Source organism: Salvelinus fontinalis, chromosome 13, assembly GCF_029448725.1.
Source record: "Salvelinus fontinalis isolate EN_2023a chromosome 13, ASM2944872v1, whole genome shotgun sequence".
Lineage (NCBI taxonomy): Eukaryota > Metazoa > Chordata > Actinopteri > Salmoniformes > Salmonidae > Salvelinus > Salvelinus fontinalis.
In genome coordinates, this window is record NC_074677.1 from 32,900,112 (window position 1) to 32,923,413 (window position 23,302).

Consider the following 23,302-nt stretch of genomic DNA (forward strand, 5'->3'; position numbering starts at 1 on the left):
TTAGCTGACATAGAGTATGTCACATTGACATATGTTCTTCCAGAACCGCTGAAGGCGGTGGTCAGCCCGAGGAAGGTGAAAGGCAGCGTGGGTAGCCAGGTGTCTCTGTCGTGCAGCGTGAGTGGCTCGGAGGAGTACGAGCTGTCCTGGTACCGGAATGGAGAGATCATCTACCCTGGAAACAGTGTCCGCATGACTGGAAACAACCGGGAGAACCTGGTCATGGCTGGGATGGCTAAGAGTGATGGAGGAGCCTACCAGTGCTTCGCCAGGAACGGCAAGATGTCCGCCCAGGACTTTGTCCAGGTCATCCTGGAAGGTCAGTACAATCAGTGGATGTCTGTGTGGTCAGGGAGTTATTTGATTACATATGAGTGATGTTACTGTGAATAACAGTAGGGAACATCTCTGAATGTGGGTTTTTGTGTTTGGGTATTTGGGTGTTTTTAGTGTATATGTGCGCGTGAGCGTTGTGTGACCATGCATAGTGTGTCCATATGTGTGTGTGTGTGTGTGTGTGTGTGTGTGTGTGTGTGTGTGTGTGTGTGTGTGTGTGTGTGTGTGTGTGTGTGTGTGTGTGTGTGTGTGTGTGTGTGTGTGTGTGTGTGTGTGCGTGCGTGCGTGCGTGCGTGTGCTAATGAGGGCTGCAGTAAAGCCCTGCCACAGCCCCTGTTATTAGATTATCAGAACGTGCCTCACATCGCCTGAGCTCCGTTGCTGGGGAAACTGTCTCCCATTGCCATGGACCAGTATAAAGACGGTATTGATAATCTATAATGGTGATGAGGAGGAGGAACAATTTCAAATTCCACGTGTGAAATCCATACAGTATATGGAAATATACAGTATTAGCTTGAATGGACACTATGTGCTCATCATGATCCCCATACAGACATTTCAATATTTTAACTTCACGTAAAATATATTTCAAATACATGTACATTTGCATTTTTGCTCAAGTGCATGTAATACCTGACAATTCCAGAAATGCATGGCTATGACACCTAGGGCTCTATTTTAACAAACCTAACGCAATGGTAAATCTAAGCACAGGCAGAAGCACAATAGGTTCAGGGGAGTGTAAAGTTTTTTTTTGCTATTTTCACTATCCCAATTATCGGCACACTTAGTCTGTTATTTTCATTTTTAACTAGGTAAGGACACATTTTTATTTACAATGGCTGCCTACACCGGCCAAACCAGGACGACGCTGGGCCAATTGTTTCACCGTCCTATGGGACTCCTAATCATGGCCTAATCAAGGTTGTGACACAGCCTGGATTTGAATCAGGGTGTCTGTAGTGACGCCTCTAGCACTGAAATGCAGTGCCTTAGACCGTTGCGCCACTCAGGAGCCCAGAGTGAATAGAAATGGCTTACAGACACTAAATAACAAAATGAAGAATCTTTGCTAAATACGTTCACTTGAACCCATTTGCAGTCCACATTGTTCTAAGTAATTGCATGGCTTCAATAGCATTCACACTGATATAGGGGCTAGGCCTACTGTAAATTACATTATGGCTCAGCATGGGCATGCCAAACATTTTCAATAAGCAAGATTAAATTCATTATTGATAAGGCCTAAAGAGGGAACTGTAAGAACTGACGCTGGAGTAGAGAAGCGGGTACAGAGAGTGAACATTTAATTTTGCACAGACATGTAACAGGACAGGAACAGCGTCAGAACCGGGTAACACAACGACATATGACAATTAATGCAGAAGCAGGGAACAGAGCTGGGGAACAGACAGATATAGGGGAGGTAATAACACAGGTGATTGAGTCCAGGTGAGTCCAATGAATTGCTGATGCGTGTGACGAGGGAAGCAGGTGTGCATAATGATGGTGACAGGAGTGCGTAATGCTGGGCAGGGAGAGGGAGAGCGGGAGCAGGCGTCACAGGAACAAATAATAATAACTTATTAACAAAACATAAACTTGATTGAAATAGGCTATGTCACACTTACAGGCACCATCATTTCTCCCTGTGGCCATATAATATTAAAACAACGAAGACGATGGAGGGTTTTACGGCTCATCCAAACTTTTCATTGTAGCTGGACAAAGATCCAATATACAGTGCATACGGAAAGTATTCAGACCCCTTGACTTTTTACATATTTTTTTACGTTACAGCCTTATTCTAAAATTGATTAAAATTGATTAAATTAAAAAGAAAAAAAGAAATACCTTATTTACGTAAGTATTCAGACCCTATGCTACTGTATACTGTTCCCATTGATCATCCTTGAGATGTTTCTACAACTTGATTGGAGTCCACCTGTGGTAAATTCAATTGGTTGGACATGATTTGGAAAGGCACACACCTGTCTATATAAGGTCCCACAGTTGACAGTGCATGTCAGAGCAAAAACCAAGCCATGAGGTCGAAGGAATTGTCCGTAGCGCACCGAGACAGGATTGTGTCGAGGCACAGATCTGGAGAAGGGTAGCAAAACATTTCTGCAGCATTGAAGGTCCCCAAGAACACAGTGGCCTCCATCATACTTAAATGGAAGAGGTTAGGAACCACCAAGACTCTTCCTAGAGCTGGCTGGCCAGCCAAACTGAGCAATCAGGGGAGAAGGGCCTTGGTCAGGGAGGTGACCAAGAATCCGATGGTTACTCTGACCAAGCTCCAGAGAACTTTCCAGAAGGACAATCATCTCTGCAGCACTCCACCAATCAGGCTTTTATGGTAGAGTGGCCAGACGGAAGCCACTCCTCAGTAAAAAAGTACTTGACAGCCCGCTTGGAGTTTGTCAAAAGGCACCTAAAGGACTTTCAGACCATGAGAAACAAGATTCTCTGGTCTGATGAAACCAAGATTGAACTCTTTGGCCTGAATAGCAAGTGTCACGTCTGGAGGAAACCAGGCACCATCCCTACGGTGAAGTATGATGGTGGCAGCATCAGGCTGTGGGGATGTTTTTTAGCAGCAGGACTGGGAGACTAGTTGGGATTGAGGGAAAGATGAACAAAGCAAAGTACAGAGATACTTGATGAAAACCTGCTCCAGAACGCTCAGGACCTTGGACTAGTTCACCTTCCAACAGGAAAACGACCCTAAGCACACAGCCAAGACAACGCAGGAGTGGCTTCGGGACCGAATGTCTTTCAGTGGCCCAGCCAGATCCCGGACTTGAACCCGATCTAACATCTCTGGAGAGACCTGCAAATAGCTGTGCAGCGACACTCCATTCCAACCTGACAGAGCTTGAGAGGATCTGCAGAGGATGGGAGAAACTCCCCAAATACAGGTGTGCCAAGCTTCATACCCAAGACTTGAGGCTGTAATCGCTGCCAAAGGTGTTTCAACAAAGTACTGAGTAAAGGGTCTGAATACTTATGTAAATGTGACATTTCAGTTTTTTATATTTAATAAATGTGAGAGAAAAAAATCTAAAAACCTGATTTTGCTTTGTCATTATGGGATTTAGTGTGTAGATTGAGGAAAAGAAACAATTTAAGTCATTTTAGAATAAGGCTGTAACGTAACAAAATGTGGGAAAAGTGAAGGGGTCTGAATACTTTCTGAATGCACTGTAAATGCATTTAAATGCATTTGAGTGCTTTAGATATGCTTTTGGCACGTGTTAAGTACAATAAAATACATTTGGACCAAATGTATTGTAGCTGCGGCCACCTGTGGATCTGGAGATGTGGCTTGTTGGAGGCGTGGCCTTGAGTGAGTTTTCGTTAGGCCACCCATCTGAGAAAGTGTCATGTCAGTTCATGTCTTATCTTGTACCTTGTTATTAAAAGTTTAGCTTGTACACTACCAGTTCTGTAGTCTTAATGAGACTGACGTACACAAAGTGTACAAAACATTAGGGATACCTTCCTAATATTGAGTTGCACCCCCTTTTGCCCTCAGAACAGCCTCAATTTCTTGGTGCATGGACTCTACGAGGTGTCGAAAGCGTTCCAAAGGGATGCTGGCCCATGTTGACTCCAATGCTTCCAACAGTACTGTCAAGTTGGCTGGATGTCCTTTATGTGGTAGACCGTTCTTGATACACACAGGAAACTGTTGCGTGTGAAAAACCCAGCAGCGTTGCAGTTCTTACATTTACATTTACATTTAAGTCATTTAGCAGACGCTCTTATCCAGAGCGGCTTACAAATTCTTGACACACTCAAACTGGTGCACCAGGCAAATACTACCATACTGTACCATACTTACATGTTTTCTCTTGTCCATTCAGCCTCTGAATGGCACACATACACAATCCATGTCTCAATTGTCTCAAGGCTTAAAAATCCTTCTTTAACCTGTCTCCTCCCCTTCATTTACACTGATTGAAGTGGATTTAACAAGTGACATCAATAAGGCATCATTCGTAGTTTTCACCTGGATCCACCTGGTCAGTCTATGTCATAGAAAGACCAGGTGTTCCTAAAGTTTTGTACACTCAGTTTAAATGCATGTGATACTAAAGAGCTCCATTGTTAAAACAGTCACCATTCATTATGATTAGGCCATTTTTTATATACATATTTGCCATACATTTTAATGTGACATATATTTCTTACAACTACAATGAAATTTAATATATTTCATAAGACAATTTCAAATACATTTAACAAATATATCAATAAATACATGTAAAAATATATTCTATAATACATTGCTTCGTGTATTTCAGAATGGATTTTGAAATACATGAAATCAATTTTGCGATGCGTTTAACAAATATTGGGATATAAATGTTGTATACATTTATATATACATTCTAAATACTTTCCAGAATATATGTTGGAATGTATTTAAAATGTATTAAACACATTATTTGAACATTTTAATGAACATATATTTTAAATATATTTAAAATAAATACAGCTTTTTTCGTTTGGGTCCCTCATTGCATGTGAGTTAAAGTCAGCTATTTTATTTCTCCCTGATTGACTGTACCTGCTAAACAGTGATGTTTACTTATTGTCAGCTAATGCACTGCTTCTTTGTATACACTCCAGGTAGAAATTGTCTGTAGACACATATCTACGATCAGCTAACCCAAACCTAATCCTCACCTTCAAATCCAATTTGAACCTTTAGGGGGAGAATATCTGACCTTAGATCTGTAAATAGAAGAAACACCTTTAGCTCTAACCAACCTCCCATCTACTAGAAGAAACACATTTAGCTCAAACCCACCTGCCATCTACTAGAAGATACACTTTTAGCTCTAATCCACCTCCCATCTACTAGAATAAACACCTTTAGCTCTAATCCAACTCCCATCTACTACAAGATACACCTTTAGCTCTAACCCACCTCCCATCTACTAGAACATTCACCTTAAGCTCTAGCCCACCTCCCATCTACCAGAAGAAACACCTTTAGCTCTAACCCACCTCCCATCTACTGGAAGAAACACCTTGAGCTCTAATCCACCTCCCATCTATTAGAACATACACCTTTAGCTCTAACCCAACTCCCAGCTACTATTGCACTTTTAGCTCTAACTCACCTCTCATCTACTATAAGATTTACCTTTAGCTCTAACCCACCTCCCATCTACTAGAAGAAACACATTTAGCTCTAACCCACCTGCCATCTACTAGAACATACACCTTTAGCTCTAACCCACCTCCCATCTACTAGAACATACACCTTTAGCTCTAACCCAACTCCCATCAACTAGAACATCTTTAGCTCTAACCCACCTCCCATCCACTAGAAGAAACCTTTTTAGCTCTAATCCACCTCCCATCTACCATAAGAAACACGTTTAGCTCTAACCCACCTCCCATCTACCATAAGAAACACGCTTAGCGCTAATCAAATCAAAATCAAATCAAATTTATTTATTTTGCCCTTCTTACATCAGCTGATATCTCAAAGTGCTGTACAGAATCCCAGCCTAAAACCCCAAACAGCAAGCAATGCAGGTGTAGAAGCACGGTGGCTAGGAAAAACTCGCTAGAAAGGCCAAAACCTAGGAGGAAACCTAGACAGGTTACCAGGCTATGAGAGGTGGCCAGTCCTCTTCTGGCTGTGCCGGGTGGAGATTATAACAGAACATGGCCAAGATGTTCAAATGTTCATAAATGACCAGCATGATCAAATAATAATAATCACAGTAGTTGTCGAGGGTGCAGCAAGTCAGCACCTCAGGAGTAAATGTCAGTTGGCTTTTCATCTCTAGAGAGTTGAAAACAGCAGGTCTGGGACAGGTAGCACGTCCGGTGAACAGGTCAGGGTTCCATAGCCGCAGGCAGAACAGTTGAAACTGGAGCAGCAGCAAGGCCAGGTGGACTGGGGACAGCAAGGAGTCATCATGCCAGGTAGTCCTGAGGCATGGTCCTCGGGCTCAGGTCCTCCAAAAGAGAGAAAGAAAGAGAGAAAGAAAGAATTAGAGAGCATACTTAAATTCACACAGGGAACCGGATAAGACAGGAGAAGTACTCCAGATATAACAAACTGACCCTAGCCCCCCGACACATAAACTACTGCAACATAAATACTGGAGGCTAAGACAGGAGTTGTCAGGAGCCACGGTGGCCCCATCCGATAATACCCCCGGACAGGGCCAAACAGGAAGAATATAACCCCACCCACTTTGCCAAAGCACAGCCCCCACACCACTAGAGTGATATCTTCAACCACCAACTTACCATCCTGAGACAAGGCCGAGTATAGCCCACAAAGATCTCCGCCACGGCACAACCCAAGTGGGGGGCGCCAACCCAGACCGGAAGATCACGTCATTGACTCAACCCACTCAAGTGACGCACCCCTCCTAGGGACGGCATGAAAGAGCACCAGTAAGCCAGTGACTCAGCCCCTGTAATAGGGTTAGAGGCAGAGAATCCCAGTGGAGAGAGGGGAACCGGCCAGGCAGAGACAGCAAGGGCGGTTCCTTGCTCCAGAGCCTTTCCGTTCACCTTCACACTCCTGGGCCAGATTACACTCAATCATATGACCCACTGAAAAGATGAGTCTTCAGTAAAGACTTCAAGGTTGAGACAGAGTCTGCGTCTCTCACATGGGTAGGCAGACCATTCCATAAAAATGGAGCTCTATAGGAGAAAGCCCTGCCTCCAGCTGTATGCTTAGAAATTCTAGGGACAATTAGGAGGCCTGAGTCTTGTGACTCTAATCCACCTCCCATCTACCAGAAGAAACACCTTTAGCTGTAACCCACTTCTCACGTACTAGAACACCTTGAGTTCTAATCCACCTCCCATCTACTAGAAGAACCCCCTTTAGCTCTAACCCACCTCCCATCTGCTAGAAGAAACACATTTAGCTCTAATCCACCTCCCATCTACCAGAAGAAACACCTTTAGCTGTAAACCCTCCTCCCATCTACTAGAATAAATACCTTTAGCTCTAACCCACCTCCCATCTACTTGAAGATACACCTTTAGCTCTAACCACCTCCCATTTACTAGAACACCTTTAGCTCTAACCACCTCCCATTTACTAGAACATCTTAGCTCTGACCCACCTCCCATCTACTAGAAGATACACATTTAGTTCTAACTCACCTCCCATCTACTTGAAGATACACCTTTAGCTCTAACCCACCTCCCATCTACTTGAAGATACACCTTTAGCTCTAACCACCTCCCATTTACTAGAACACCTTTAGCTCTAACCCACCTCCCATCTACTAGAAGAAACACCTTTAGGTGTAAACCCACCTCCCATCTACTAGAACATCTTTAGCTCTAACCCACCTCCCATCTACTAGAATAAACACCTTTAGCTCTAACCCACCTCCAATCTGCTAGAAGAAACACCTTTAGCTCTAACCCACCTCCCATCAGCTAGAAGAAACACCTTTAGCTCTAGCCCACCTCCCATCTACTAGAAGAAACACATTTAGCTCTAACCCACCTCCCATCAGCTAGAAGAAACACCTTTAGCTCTAGCCCACCTCCCATCTACTAGAAGAAACACCTTTAGCTCTAACCCACCTCCCATCTACTAGAAGAAACATCTTTAGCTCTAGCCCACCTCCAATCTACTAGAAGAAACACCTTTAGCTCTAACCCACCTCCCATCTGCTAGAAGAAACATCTTTAGCTCTAGCGCACCTCCCATCTACAAGAAGAAACACCTTTAGCTCTAACCACCTCCCATCTGAAGGAGATACAGCTTTAGCTCTAACCCACCTCCCATCTACTAGAACATACACCTTTAGCTCTAACCCAACTCCCATCTACTGGAACATCTTTAGCTCTAACCCACCTCCCATTTACTAGAAGAAACCCCTTTAGCTCTAATCCATCCCCCATATACCAGAAGAAACACCTTTAGTTCTAATCCACCTCCCATCTACTAGAAGAAACCCCTTTAGCTCTAACCCACCTCCCATCTACTAGAAGATACACCTTTAGCTCTAACCCACCTCCCATCTACTTGAAGATACACCTTTAGCTCTAACCCACCTCCCATTTACTAGAACACCTTTAGCTCTAACCCACCTCACATCTACTAGAAGATACACGTTTACTCTAATCCACCTCCCATCTGCTATTACACCTTTAGCTCTAACCCACCTCACATCTACTAGAAGAAACACATTTAGCTCTAATCCACCTCCCATCTGCTATTACACATTTAGCTCTAATCCACCTCCCATCTGCTATTACACCTTTAGCTCTAATCCACCTCCCATCTACTAGAAGATACACCTTTAGCTCTAATCCACCTCCCATCTGCTATTACACCTTTAGCTCTAATCCACCTCCCATCTACTAGAAGATACACCTTTAGCTTTAATCCACCTCCCATCTACTAGAATAAACACCTTTAGCTCTAACCCACCTCCCATCTACTAGAAGAAACACCTTTAGCTCTAACCCACCTCCCATCTAAAGGAGATACAGCTTTAGCTCTGACCCACCTCCCATCTACTAGAACATCTTTAGCTCTAACCCAACTCTCGTCTACTAGAAGAAACCCCTTTAGTTCTAACTCACCTCTCATCTACTAGAAGATACACCTTTAGCTCTAACCCACCTCCCATCTACTTGAAGATACACGTTTAGCTCTAACCCACCTCCCATCTGCTAGAACATCTTTAGCTCTAACCCACCTCCCATCTACTAGAAGAAACACCTTTAGCTGTAAACCCACCTCCCATGTACTAGAACACATTTAGCTCTAACCCACCTCCATTTACTAGACGAAACACCTTTAGCTCTACCCCACCTCCCATCTGCTAGAAGAAACATCTTTAGCTCTAGCCCACCTCCCATCTACTAGAAGAAACACCTTTAGCTCTAACCCACCTCCCATCTACTACAGAAACATCTTTAGCTCTAGCCCACCTCCCATCTACTAGAAGAAACACCTTTAGCTCTAACCCACCTCCCATCAGCTAGAAGAAACACCTTTAGCTCTAACCCACCTCCCATCTACTAGAAGAAACACCTTTAGCTCTAGCCCACCTTCCATCTACTAGAAGAAACACCTTTAGCTCTAGCCCACCTCCCATCTACTAGAAGAAACACCTTTAGCTCTAACCCACCTCCCATCTGCTAGAAGAAACATCTTTAGCTCTAACCACCTCCCATCTGAAGGAGATACAGCTTTAGCTCTAACCCATCTCCCATCTACTAGAACATACACCTTTAGCTCTAACCCAACTCCCATCTACTAGAACATCTTTAGCTCTAACCCACCTCCCATCTACTAGAAGAAACGCCTTTAGCTCTAATCCACCTCCCATCTACCGGAAGAAACACCTTTAGCTCTAACCCAACTCCCATCTACTTGAACATCTTTAGCTCTAACCCACCTCCCATCTACTAGAAGAAACCCCTTTAGCTCTAACCCACCTCCCATCTACAAGAAGAAACACCTTTAGCTCTAACCACCTCCCATCTAAAGGAGATACAGCTTTAGCTCTAACCCACCTCCCATCTACAAGAAGAAACACCTTTAGCTCTAACCACCTCCCATCTGAAGGAGATACAGCTTTAGCTCTAACCCATCTCCCATCTACTAGAACATACACCTTTAGCTCTAACCCAACTCCCATCTACTAGAACATCTTTAGCTCTAACCCACCTCCCATCTACTAGAAGAAACGCCTTTAGCTCTAATCCACCTCCCATCTACCGGAAGAAACACCTTTAGCTCTAACCCAACTCCCATCTACTTGAACATCTTTAGCTCTAACCCACCTCCCATCTACTAGAAGAAACCCCTTTAGCTCTAACCCACCTCCCATCTACTATAAGATACACCTTTAGCTCTAACCCACCTCCCATCTACTTGAAGATACACCTTTAGCTCTAACCCATCTCCCATCTGCTAGAAGAAAACCCTTTAGCTCTAACCCACCTCCCATCTAATAGAAGACACACCTTTAGCTCTAACCCACCTCACATCTGCTAGAAGAAACATCTTTAGCTCTAGCGCACCTCCACTTACAAGAAGAAACACCTTTAGCTCTAACCACCTCCCATCTGAAGGAGATACAGCTTTAGCTCTAACCCACCTCCCATCTACTAGAACATACACCTTTATCTCTAACCCAATTCCCATCTACTAGAACATCTTTAGCTCTAACCCACCTCCCATTTACTAGAAGAAACCCCTTTAGCTCTAATCCACCCCCCATCTACCAGAAGAAACACCTTTAGTTCTAATCCACCTCCCATCTACTAGAAGAAACCCCTTTAGCTCTAACCCACCTCCCATTTACTAGAACACCTTTAGCTCTAACCCACCTCACATCTACTAGAAGATACACCTTTACTCTAATCCACCTCCCATCTGCTATTACACCTTTAGCTCTAACCCACCTCACATCTACTAGAAGAAACACATTTAGCTCTAATCCACCTCCCATCTGCTATTACACATTTAGCTCTAATCCACCTCCCATCTACTAGAAGAAACACCTTTAGCTCTAACCACCTCCCATCTAAAGGAGATACAGCTTTAGCTCTGACCCACCTCCCATCTACTAGAACATCTTTAGCTCAAACCCAACTCTCATCTACTAGAAGAAACCCCTTAAGTTCTAACTCCTCTCATCTACTAGAAGATACACCTTTAGCTCTAACCCACCTCCCATCTACTTGAAGATACACCTTTAGCTCTAACCCACCTCCCATCTGCTAGAACATCTTTAGCTCTAACCCACCTCCCATCTACTAGAAGAAACACCTTTAGCTGTAAACCCACCTCCCATCTACTAGAACACATTTAGCTCTAACCCACCTCCATTTACTAGACGAAACACCTTTAGTTCTAACCCACCTCCCATCTGCTAGAAGAAACATCTTTAGCTCTAGCCCACCTCCCATCTACTAGAAGAAACACCTTTTAGCTCTAACCACCTCCCATCTGAAGGAGATACAGCTTTAGCTCTAACCCATCTCCCATCTACTAGAACATACACCTTTAGCTCTAACCCAACTCCCATCTACTAGAACATCTTTAGCTCTAACCCACCTCCCATCTACTAGAAGAAACGCCTTTAGCTCTAATCCACCTCCCATCTACCGGAAGAAACACCTTTAGCTCTAACCCAACTCCCATCTACTTGAACATCTTTAGCTCTAACCCACCTCCCATCTGCTAGAAGAAACCCCTTTAGCTCTAACCCACCTCCCATCTACTAGAAGATACACCTTTAGCTCTAACCCACCTCACATCTGCTAGAAGAAACATCTTTAGCTCTAGCGCACCTCCCATCTACAAGAAGAAACACCTTTACCTCTAACCACCTCCCATCTGAAGGAGATACAGCTTTAGCTCTAACCCACCTCCCATCTACTAGAACATACACCTTTAGCTCTAACCCAACTCCCATCTACTAGAACATCTTTAGCTCTAACCCACCTCCCATTTACTAGAAGAAACCCCTTTAGCTCTAATCCACCCCCCATCTACCAGAAGAAACACCTTTAGTTCTAATCCACCTCCCATCTGCTATTACACATTTAGCTCTAATCCACCTCCCATCTGCTATTACACCTTTAGCTCTAATCCACCTCCCATATACTAGAAGATACACCTTTAGCTCTAATCCACCTCCCATCTGCTATTACACCTTTAGCTCTAATCCACCTCCCATCTACTAGAAGATACACCTTTAGCTTTAATCCACCTCCCATCTACTAGAATAAACACCTTTAGCTCTAACCCACCTGCCATCTACTAGAAGAAACACCTTTAGCTCTAACCACCTCCCATCTAAAGGAGATACAGCTTTAGCTCTGACCCACCTCCCATCTACTAGAAGAAACCCCTTTAGTTATAACTCACCTCTCATCTACTAGAAGATACACCTTTAGCTCTAACCCACCTCCCATCTACTTGAAGATACACCTTTAGCTCTAACCCACCTCCCATCTGCTAGAACATCTTTAGCTCTAACCCACCTCCCATCTACTAGAAGAAACATCTTTAGCTGTAAACCCACCTCCCATCTACTGGAACACATTTAGCTCTAACCCACCTCCATTTACTAGACGAAACACCTTTAGCTCTAACCCACCTCCCATCTGCTAGAAGAAACATCTTTAGCTCTAGCCCACCTCCCATCTACTAGAAGAAACACCTTTAGCTCTAACCCACCTCCCATCTACTAGAAGAAACATCTTTAGCTCTAGCCCACCTCCCATCTACTAGAAGAAACACCTTTAGCTCTAACCCACCTCCCATCAGCTAGAAGAAACACCTTTAGCTCTAACCCACCTCCCATCTACTAGAAGAAACACCTTTAGCTCTAGCCCACCTCCCATCTACTAGAAGAAACACCTTTAGCTCTAGCCCACCTCCCATCTACTAGAAGAAACACCTTTAGCTCTAACCCACCTCCCATCTGCTAGAAGAAACACCTTTAGCTCTAACCCACCTCCCATCTACTAGAAGAAACACCTTTAGCTCTAGCCCACCTCCCATCTACTAGAAGAAACACCTTTAGCTCTAGCCCACCTCCCATCTACTAGAAGAAACACCTTTAGCTCTAACCCACCTCCCATCTGCTAGAAGAAACATCTTTAGCTCTAACCACCTCCCATCTAAAGGAGATACAGCTTTAGCTCTAACCCACCTCCCATCTACAAGAAGAAACACCTTTAGCTCTAACCACCTCCCATCTGAAGGAGATACAGCTTTAGCTCTAACCCATCTCCCATCTACTAGAACATACACCTTTAGCTCTAACCCACCTCCCATCTACTAGAACATCTTTAGCTCTAACCCACCTCCCATCTACTAGAAGAAACGCCTTTAGCTCTAATCCACCTCCCATCTACCGGAAGAAACACCTTTAGCTCTAACCCAACTCCCATCTACTTGAACATCTTTAGCTCTAACCCACCTCCCATCTACTAGAAGAAACCCCTTTAGCTCTAACCCACCTCCCATCTACTAGAAGATACACCTTTAGCTCTAACCCACCTCCCATCTACTTGAAGATACACCTTTAGCTCTAACCCACCTCCCATCTGCTAGAAGAAACCCCTTTAGCTCTAACCCACCTCCCACCTACTAGAAGATACACCTTTAGCTCTAACCCATCTCACATCTACTAGAAGATACACCTTTACTCTAATCCACCTCCCATCTGCTATTACACCTTTAGCTCTAACCCACCTCACATCTACTAGAAGAAACACATTTAGCTCTAATCCACCTCCCATCTGCTATTACGCCTTTAGCTCTAATCCACCTCCCATCTACTAGAAGATACACCTTTAGCTCTAACCCACCTCCCATCTGCTAGAAGAAACACGTTTAGCTCTAACCCACCTCCCATTCACTAGAACACCTTTAGCTCTAAACCCACCTCACATCTACTAGAAGATACACCTTTACTCTAATCCACCTCCCATCTGCTATTACACCTTTAGCTCTAACCCACCTCACATCTACTAGAAGAAACACCTTTAGCTCTAATCCACCTCCCATCTGCTATTACGCCTTTAGCTCTAATCCACCTCCCATCTACTAGAAGATACACCTTTTGCTCTAACCCACCTCCCATCTACTAGAAGAAACACCTTTAGCTGTAAACCCTCCTCCCATCTACTAGAAGAAACACCTTTAGCTCTAATCCACCTCCCATCTACTGGAAGAAACACCTTTAGCTCTAACCCACCTCCCATCTACTAGAAGAAACACCTTTAGCTCTAACCCACCTCCCATCTACTAGAAGAAACACCTTTAGCTTTAATCCACCTCCCATCTACTGGAAGAAACACCTTTAGCTCTAACCCACCTCCCATCTACTAGAAGAAACACCTTTAGCTCTAACCCACCTCCAAATGCTATAATACCTTGAGCTCTAACCCACCTCCATCTACTATAATACCTTGAGCTCTAACCCACCTCCATCTACTATAACACCTTGAGCTCTAACCCACCTCCATCTGCTATAACACCTTGAGCTCTAACCCACCTCCATCTGCTATAACACCTTTTGCTCTAACCCACCTCCCATCTACTAGAAGAAACATCTTTAGCTCTAACCACCTCCCATCTGAAGGAGATACAGCTTTAGCTCTAACCCATCTCCCATCTACTAGAACATACACCTTTAGCTCTAACCACCTCCCATCTGAAGGAGATACAGCTTTAGCTCTAACCCATCTCCCATCTACTAGAACATACACCTTTAGCTCTAACCCACCTCCCATCTACTAGAACATCTTTAGCTCTAACCCACCTCCCATCTACTAGAAGAAACGCCTTTAGCTCTAATCCACCTCCCATCTACCGGAAGAAACACCTTTAGCTCTAACCCAACTCCCATCTACTTGAACATCTTTAGCTCTAACCCACCTCCCATCTACTAGAAGAAACCCCTTTAGCTCTAACCCACCTCCCATCTACTAGAAGATACACCTTTAGCTCTAACCCACCTCCCATCTACTTGAAGATACACCTTTAGCTCTAACCCACCTCCAATCTGCTAGAAGAAACCCCTTTAGCTCTAACCCACCTCCCACCTACTAGAAGATACACCTTTAGCTCTAACCCACCTCACATCTACTAGAAGATACACCTTTAGCTCTAACCCACCTCCCATCTACTAGAAGAAACAACTTTAGCTCTAATCCACCTCCCATCTGCTATTACGCCTTTAGCTCTAATCCACCTCCCATCTACTAGAAGATACACCTTTTGCTCTAACCCACCTCCCATCTACTAGAAGAAACACCTTTAGCTCTAGCCCACCTCCCATCTACTAGAAGAAACACCTTTAGCTGTAAACCCTCCTCCCATCTACTAGAAGAAACACCTTTAGCTCTAATCCACCTCCCATCTACTGGAAGAAACACCTTTAGCTCTAACCCACCTCCCATCTACTAGAAGAAACACCTTTAGCTCTAACCCACCTCCCATCTACTAGAAGAAACACCTTTAGCTTTAATCCACCTCCCATCTACTGGAAGAAACACCTTTAGCTCTAACCCACCTCCCATCTACTAGAAGAAACACCTTTAGCTCTAACCCACCTCCAAATGCTATAATACCTTGAGCTCTAACCCACCTCCATCTACTATAATACCTTGAGCTCTAACCCACCTCCATCTACTATAACACCTTGAGCTCTAACCCACCTCCATCTGCTATAACACCTTGAGCTCTAACCCACCTCCATCTGCTATAACACCTTTTGCTCTAACCCACCTCCCATCTACTAGAAGAAACATCTTTAGCTCTAACCACCTCCCATCTGAAGGAGATACAGCTTTAGCTCTAACCCATCTCCCATCTACTAGAACATACACCTTTAGCTCTAACCACCTCCCATCTGAAGGAGATACAGCTTTAGCTCTAACCCATCTCCCATCTACTAGAACATACACCTTTAGCTCTAACCCACCTCCCATCTACTAGAACATCTTTAGCTCTAACCCACCTCCCATCTACTAGAAGAAACGCCTTTAGCTCTAATCCACCTCCCATCTACCGGAAGAAACACCTTTAGCTCTAACCCAACTCCCATCTACTTGAACATCTTTAGCTCTAACCCACCTCCCATCTACTAGAAGAAACCCCTTTAGCTCTAACCCACCTCCCATCTACTAGAAGATACACCTTTAGCTCTAACCCACCTCCCATCTACTTGAAGATACACCTTTAGCTCTAACCCACCTCCCATCTGCTAGAAGAAACCCCTTTAGCTCTAACCCACCTCCCACCTACTAGAAGATACACCTTTAGCTCTAACCCACCTCACATCTACTAGAAGATACACCTTTACTCTAATCCACCTCCCATCTGCTATTACACCTTTAGCTCTAACCCACCTCACATCTACTAGAAGAAACACATTTAGCTCTAATCCACCTCCCATCTGCTATTACGCCTTTAGCTCTAATCCACCTCCCATCTACTAGAAGATACACCTTTAGCTCTAACCCACCTCCCATCTGCTAGAAGAAACACGTTTAGCTCTAACCCACCTCCCATTCACTAGAACACCTTTAGCTCTAAACCCACCTCACATCTACTAGAAGATACACCTTTACTCTAATCCACCTCCCATCTGCTATTACACCTTTAGCTCTAACCCACCTCACATCTACTAGAAGAAACACCTTTAGCTCTAATCCACCTCCCATCTGCTATTACGCCTTTAGCTCTAATCCACCTCCCATCTACTAGAAGATACACCTTTTGCTCTAACCCACCTCCCATCTACTAGAAGAAACACCTTTAGCTCTAGCCCACCTCCCATCTACTAGAAGAAACACCTTTAGCTGTAAACCCTCCTCCCATCTACTAGAAGAAACACCTTTAGCTCTAATCCACCTCCCATCTACTGGAAGAAACACCTTTAGCTCTAACCCACCTCCCATCTACTAGAAGAAACACCTTTAGCTCTAACCCACCTCCCATCTACTAGAAGAAACACCTTTAGCTTTAATCCACCTCCCATCTACTGGAAGAAACACCTTTAGCTCTAACCCACCTCCCATCTACTAGAATAAACACCTTTAGCTCTAACCCACCTCCAAATGCTATAATACCTTGAGCTCTAACCCACCTCCATCTACTATAATACCTTGAGCTCTAACCCACCTCCATCTACTATAACACCTTGAGCTCTAACCCACCTCCATCTGCTATAACACCTTGAGCTCTAACCCACCTCCATCTGCTATAACACCTTTTGCTCTAACCCACCTCCCATCTACTAGAAGAAACATCTTTAGCTCTAACCCACCTCCATCTACTATAACACCTTGAGCTCTAACCCACCTACATCTACTATAACACCTTGAGCTCTAACCCACCTCCATCTACTATAACACCTTGAGCTCTAACCCACCTCCATCTGCTATAACACCTTGAGCTCTAACCCACCTCCATCTGCTATAACACCTTGAGCTCTAACCCACCTCCATCTACTATAACACCTTGAGCTCTAACCCACTTCCATCTGATATAACACCTTGAGCTCTAACCCACCTCCATCTACTATAACACCTTGAGCTCTAACCCACTTCCATCTGATATAACACCTTGAGCTCTAATCCACCTCCCATATACTAGAAGAAACACCTTTAGCGCTAACCCATCTCCATCTACTATAATACCTTGAGCTCTAATCCACCTCCCATGTCCTAGAAGAAACACCTTTAGCGCTAACCCATCTCCATCTACTATAATACCTTGAGCTCTAATCCACCTCCCATATACTAGAAGAAACACCTTTAGCGCTAACCCACCTCCCATCTTGTCTCCCTCTCCACTTTTCTCCAGATGGCACCCCCAAGATCATCTCCTCCTTCAGTGAGAAAGTGTTTGGAACCAACGAGTTTGTGTCACTATTCTGCACGGTGAAAGGCACTCCGGAGCCCAGGGTGACATGGACGCTGGATGACGAGCCGGTGATCAGGGACTCCCGCCACCGCATTGGCCACTACACCAGCCAGGAGGGCCATGTGGTCAGCCACCTGAACATCAGCCAGACCACGGGGCCGGACGGGGGTGTCTACCGGTGCATCTGCAACAATTCGGCCGGGGCGGTTTCCTACCAGGCGCGAATAAACGTAAGAGGTGCTTGTCAGATCAGCTCCTCCAAAACAATTACATTTTACACATGTTCATGAATTAATTTGTTGTTGTTGTTTTTGTTGTTTTTCCTGATGCATGTTTTTTTTTGCTAAGCTCCTTTGAGTGTACCAGAATAACCTCTTCTGAGCTCTTTCCAGGGTCTCTATGTTGGTTGTGTGTGTGTTTTCTGTGTGTGCTGTGTTAGTTGTGCACCATTTGTTTGTTTCTTTCCTTCTTGTTTTGTTTACGTATGTCATCACAAAGAGGTGTACCTGTGTCTGTGTTTGTGTACTTGTTTGTCTTTGTCTGGGTGTGTGTTGATGTGTGTGTCTGTGTGTTCTATCTGGTCTGTTTTCCCCATCTCTCATCCTGTCTGTGTCGATGTGGGTCTCTTTGTGTCAACTAATTTCTCTGTCTGTCTGTCCCCATTTTTTCCCCTTTTGCTTTCATTTCCTATTCAAAACATGGCAAATTATCCTAGGGGCTCGTATAGTGCTGCGATCATCACTCTCTGCTGTCAGCGGTAACTTCTCTAATGCCCTATCTAACACCCGCTGATGGCTTGATATTGGGACACTATTAAGTTGATTTACACTTGCACTAGCATATGACTGAGGAGCAATCTACACTCAGCAGCGAGGTGCCAGGCAGCTTTAAAGCTAGCTACTGTAGAACAGACTGTCACCATGGTTTCTGGGGGTCTATCTAGAGACTCCAGGCCCTCCATCCTCTACTTAATGCTAATTCCAAACAGAGAAGGATAGGCCTATGGCCTGTGTTACGGATTGAATAACTCCTTTTGATGGTTTGCCCCATGGAAAGTAGAGTTGTCACGATACCAGTATCGCGATACTCAGAGGTATCGTGGCAAGGAAACAAAACATGAAGGAAAACAGTCCTAATGTTGGAATCAAGCAACCTTATGTTGTCAACTAGAATCACATTTCTTTTCCAGGCTATAGCACACACTATTTTACATAGAGTAGGTTTTTTAAAGAACCAAAGAGTTTAGTCTACTTTGTGTTTTCCTTTTTGCCATGGAAAATCAGTTTTTAAATTGTTTTATTTTAACTTTATTTAACTAGGCAAGTCACTTTAAGAACAAATTCTTATAATTATTAGGTATCCTAGTAACTCGATACTGGTATCATGACAACCCTACTGGAAATCACCATGTTGCAGCTTTAGCTTGGGCTTAGTGAAGGGATGTTAAAGTCTCCAGGTCAGTAGGCTAGCTAGCCTAGCGCAGAGCACAGCACTGAATGCAGCCAAGCATAGCAGAGAAATCTCCACAGGTGCCATTGCGGAGATAGTGTAATGACTGTTTCTCGCATCGTTGGCTCCTTAATCGTGCTAAAGAGAGTAGCAGCGTGGATGCCTGTGCAATGCACTAGAGGTGCACACCACCACATAGTTACACTGTCTTCTATTCGACAGTGCCTTCACACTATTCACACACCTTGACATTTTCTACATTTTGTTGTGTTACAGCCTTAATTTAAAATGGATTACATTGTTGTTGTTTTTTGCCTACACACAATACCCCCTAATGTCAAAGTGGAATTATGTTTAAAAAATGTATACAAATTAATCAAAAATGAAGAGCTGAAATGTCTTGAGTCAATAAGTATTCAACCCCTTAGTTATGGCAGGCCTAAACAAGATCAGGAGTAATAATTTAAACAAGTCACATAACAAGTTGCATGAACTCACTCTGTGTACAATAATAGTGTTTAACATGATTTTTGAATGACGACCTCCTCTCTGTACCCCACACATACAATTATCTGTAAGGTCCCTCAGTCGAGCAGATTTAACCACAAAGACCAGGGAGGATTTCTAATGCTTCACAAAGAAGGGCACCTATTGGCAGATGGGTAAAAAAACAAAACAGACATTGAATATCCCTTAGAGGATGGTGAAGTTATGAATTACTCTTTGGATGGTGTATCAATACACCCAATCACTACAAAGATGCAGGTGTACTTCCTAACTCAGTTGCCGGGCAGTAGCAGTGCTTGGGTAAATTAACTGGGAAAACCAAGCCGAAAAACAATAGCCATGTTACAACCAGTCTTGTGATAATTGTGTTGTTTGCACTATGAACCTGTTAGTTCAAATGCCTTGCCACTGTGATTAATAGGCCTAAGGCCAAGACAATAAGACACAGTGGCAGAATAAATTCAACCGTTTCATCACAAAACTGGAGAGCAACATCTGTCCGGTGGAGTCAGCAAAGGATATTGCATGTAACAAACATTACCTACATTACCTACAGCATGGTCAATCAATTGAATGTTTCAGAACTTTTCGGACTACTAACCCACTATTGATTTAGAACACTGGAGAGTTTCCGCAAGTCGCAAAGAAAACAGGAGCTTCCACCACTATTCCAGCACCATTTCAACTTCAATATTTCAACATCTTTAAATCACCTCTGCTTAGTCTAATACAGTGACAACTAAAATATTCCAAAAACAATTTAGTCCAATCAATGTAAGCTAAATATAATGTGGCTGTCTATAGTACTGATTTGTGTTTGTGTGTTTGTGTGTGTGTCTGCATGTAGAAGAAAACTGTTGACTCACCCTACTTGTAGAGAAATGCCAATGCCATCCTCTTCTCTTTCATGTTGCAGTAAAGGTGGACTCTGTCGTACAGTACACGCTTTTAGTTTTTGTTGTCTTAGGCTACCTGGTTAAAATGCTTGCTCGCTAGCATAACTTCCTTTCATGAGCAACAATTAGCCAGTTAGTTAACATTAGTCTACTACATCTAGCTACATATTGAACTTCCATCCTCTCAGGCCAGAGGCACCATGTATGAATTTACGGTTGGATCAGAATCGTCGTTATAATACTTGGCCAGTACAGAGAATTAAGTAAAACCACAAGTCCAAATCCCTATCTCCATCCATGGCTAATTTAGGAAAGGGACAATTTTAGCTAGCTGCCTAGCCACCGGAGGACAACAACACAATGAGATGCAACAATTCAAGTTTATTTCTGTCAAATTACTTTTGGCTTGATGTGATGTGATTGTTGTGAATCCAAATCCAAGCTGGTTTCCATTGACACTTTTTTTGGTGCGCCAGGACCATTCACAGTTGAGCTCAATCAGTTTAGTGCTACGCTGATTGATGTTGGCTGTTATTGTATTGTTTTTATGAAGGGAGGCCAAATGGTTGATGGCTTCCCTTGCATTCAATACTACAGGTGGCAACAATATCATATTATTTTTGACCATACAGCATCAGAAAGATGGGCTATGCCTCCCGAGTAGCGCAGCGGTCTAAGTCACTGCATCACAGTGATACGGCGTCACTACATCCTGGTGTTCGATCCCAGGTTGTGTCACATCCGGTCATGACCGGGACTCCCATAGGGCGGTTCACAATTGGCCCAGCCTCATCCAGGTTAGGGGAAGGTTTAGCTGGGGGGGCTTTACTTGGCTCATCGCACTCTAGCGACTCCTTGTGGCGGGCTGGGCGCCTGCAGGCTGACCACGGTTGTAACTTGAACTGTGTTTCCTCCAACACGTTGGTGCAGCTGGCTTCCGGGTTAAGCGAGCAGGTGTTAAGAACTGTGGCTTAGCAAGTCATGTTTCAGAAGACGCATGACTTGACCTTCCCCTCTCCTGAGCGCATTGGGGAGTTGCAGGGATGAGACAAGATTGTAATTAGATCGTAATTGGATATCACAAAATTGGGGAGAATTTATTTATTTCAAAAGCTTGAAGACTTTTGAAAATAATAATGGGCAACTGTTGCACAATCCAGGTGTGGAAAGCTCTTTGAGACTTAGCCAGAAATACTCACAGCTGTAATCATTTGCAAAGGTGACTCTAACATATATTGACTCCTGAATACTTATCTAATCAAGATATATAAGTGTATGATTTTCATAAATGTTTTACAAATGTTAGAATTTCTAGATCGTTAAGAAAAAATTACAATTAAATCCATTTTAATCCCACTTTGTAACAACAAAATGTGGAAAAAGTCAAGGGGTGTAAATACTTTCTGAAGGGACTATATCAAGCTACAGTATCCAACTGTAGATTAGTACAGTGTTTCCCCACCCTGGTCCTCGAGTACCCCCAACAGTACACATTTTTATTGAAACGCTGGACAAGTACACCTGATTCAACTTGTCAACTAATCATCAAGCTCTCATTGAGCTGAATGAAGTGTGTTTGTCCAGGGCTACAACAAAAATGTGTGCTGTTGGGGGTACTGGAGGACCAGGGTTGGGAAACACTGATCTACAGTATGTCAAAAATACTTATAGTCAGTCAGTATCCCTGATAGGGGCTGTATTATGGAGTCATATTGGTTATATATGCTGTGGGTTTTCCAGCAGTGTGAAAGAGAGAGCAGGGGGAACATGAGTAATAGTTTTGATAATAGGTTCATGAGTGGAGAGTGGGAACATTGTCTAATGCTTGTCAAACGCAATCATGGCTGGCGTCTAGCAGGTGCTAGAACAGTATAATAATATTCACTTCACCTCAGAGAGATTAAAATTGGAAGGTAGGTAAAACCCCCTCTGGAACAGCTATGGATAGGTCCCAGACCAAGGTGATTTTATATTGCTATTATTCCATAAGACTATTATAGGAAATAAATGGCAATAATTTATGCCCTTTATTTACTAATTACAGGGAAAAGAGGTGTTGATATTATACTAATCTATTATCCACAGTAAGATATTGTTTTAATATGTTACAATCCCCAATAAATGTTTCCTTTGTCTTTCAGAATGAATCACTGTCTGTATCCATGGTTTTTGACACATTTCAACATCTCACACTTGTAAAGTTTCACATTTCTTAGCCTCAAAATCATTTTAAGAGAGGTATTTCTCTTCTGTCTCCTTTAAGGGCCTGCCAGCATACGACCAATGAAAAACCTCACTGCCATTGCTGGGCGGGACATGTATATCCACTGCCGCGTCATTGGCTACCCGTACTACTCCATCAAGTGGCACAAGGATGCCAACCTGCTCCCCTATAACCACCGGCAGCGGGCGTTTGAGAACAATGGCACGCTAAAGCTGTATGATGTACAGAAGGATGTGGATGAGGGAGAGTACACGTGTAGCGTGCTGGTCTCACCGTCTCTCTCCACCAGCCAAAGTGTGCACGTCAGTGTGAAAGGTAGAGTACGCACTCAAACCTGGTCTCATTCTGCCAGACTCAGTTAATAAACATATAACGCAGGGCTCCCCGACCTAGAGCTACAGTACCAGTCAAAAGTTTGGACACACCTACTCATTCCATTGTTTTAATAAATGTTTACTATTTACT

General features: G+C 43.6%; 1 protein-coding gene across 4 annotated transcripts in view; it reads left to right on the plus strand.

Moving 5' to 3' along the window:
* LOC129868443 (cell adhesion molecule DSCAM-like) overlaps nucleotides 1-23,302 on the plus strand; it is a 142,823-nt gene that overhangs the window by 66,816 nt on the left and 52,705 nt on the right. For 3 of the 4 annotated variants that reach the window (XM_055942426.1, XM_055942427.1, XM_055942428.1), the window contains exons 5-7: nucleotides 44-319; nucleotides 17,702-17,998; nucleotides 22,877-23,152. In XM_055942426.1, coding sequence (XP_055798401.1) covers nucleotides 44-319; nucleotides 17,702-17,998; nucleotides 22,877-23,152 — 849 coding nt within the window. Of the gene's footprint in view, nucleotides 1-43; nucleotides 320-17,701; nucleotides 17,999-22,876; nucleotides 23,153-23,302 lie in introns of those variants that run through there. The other variant, XM_055942429.1, reaches the window with a different exon arrangement.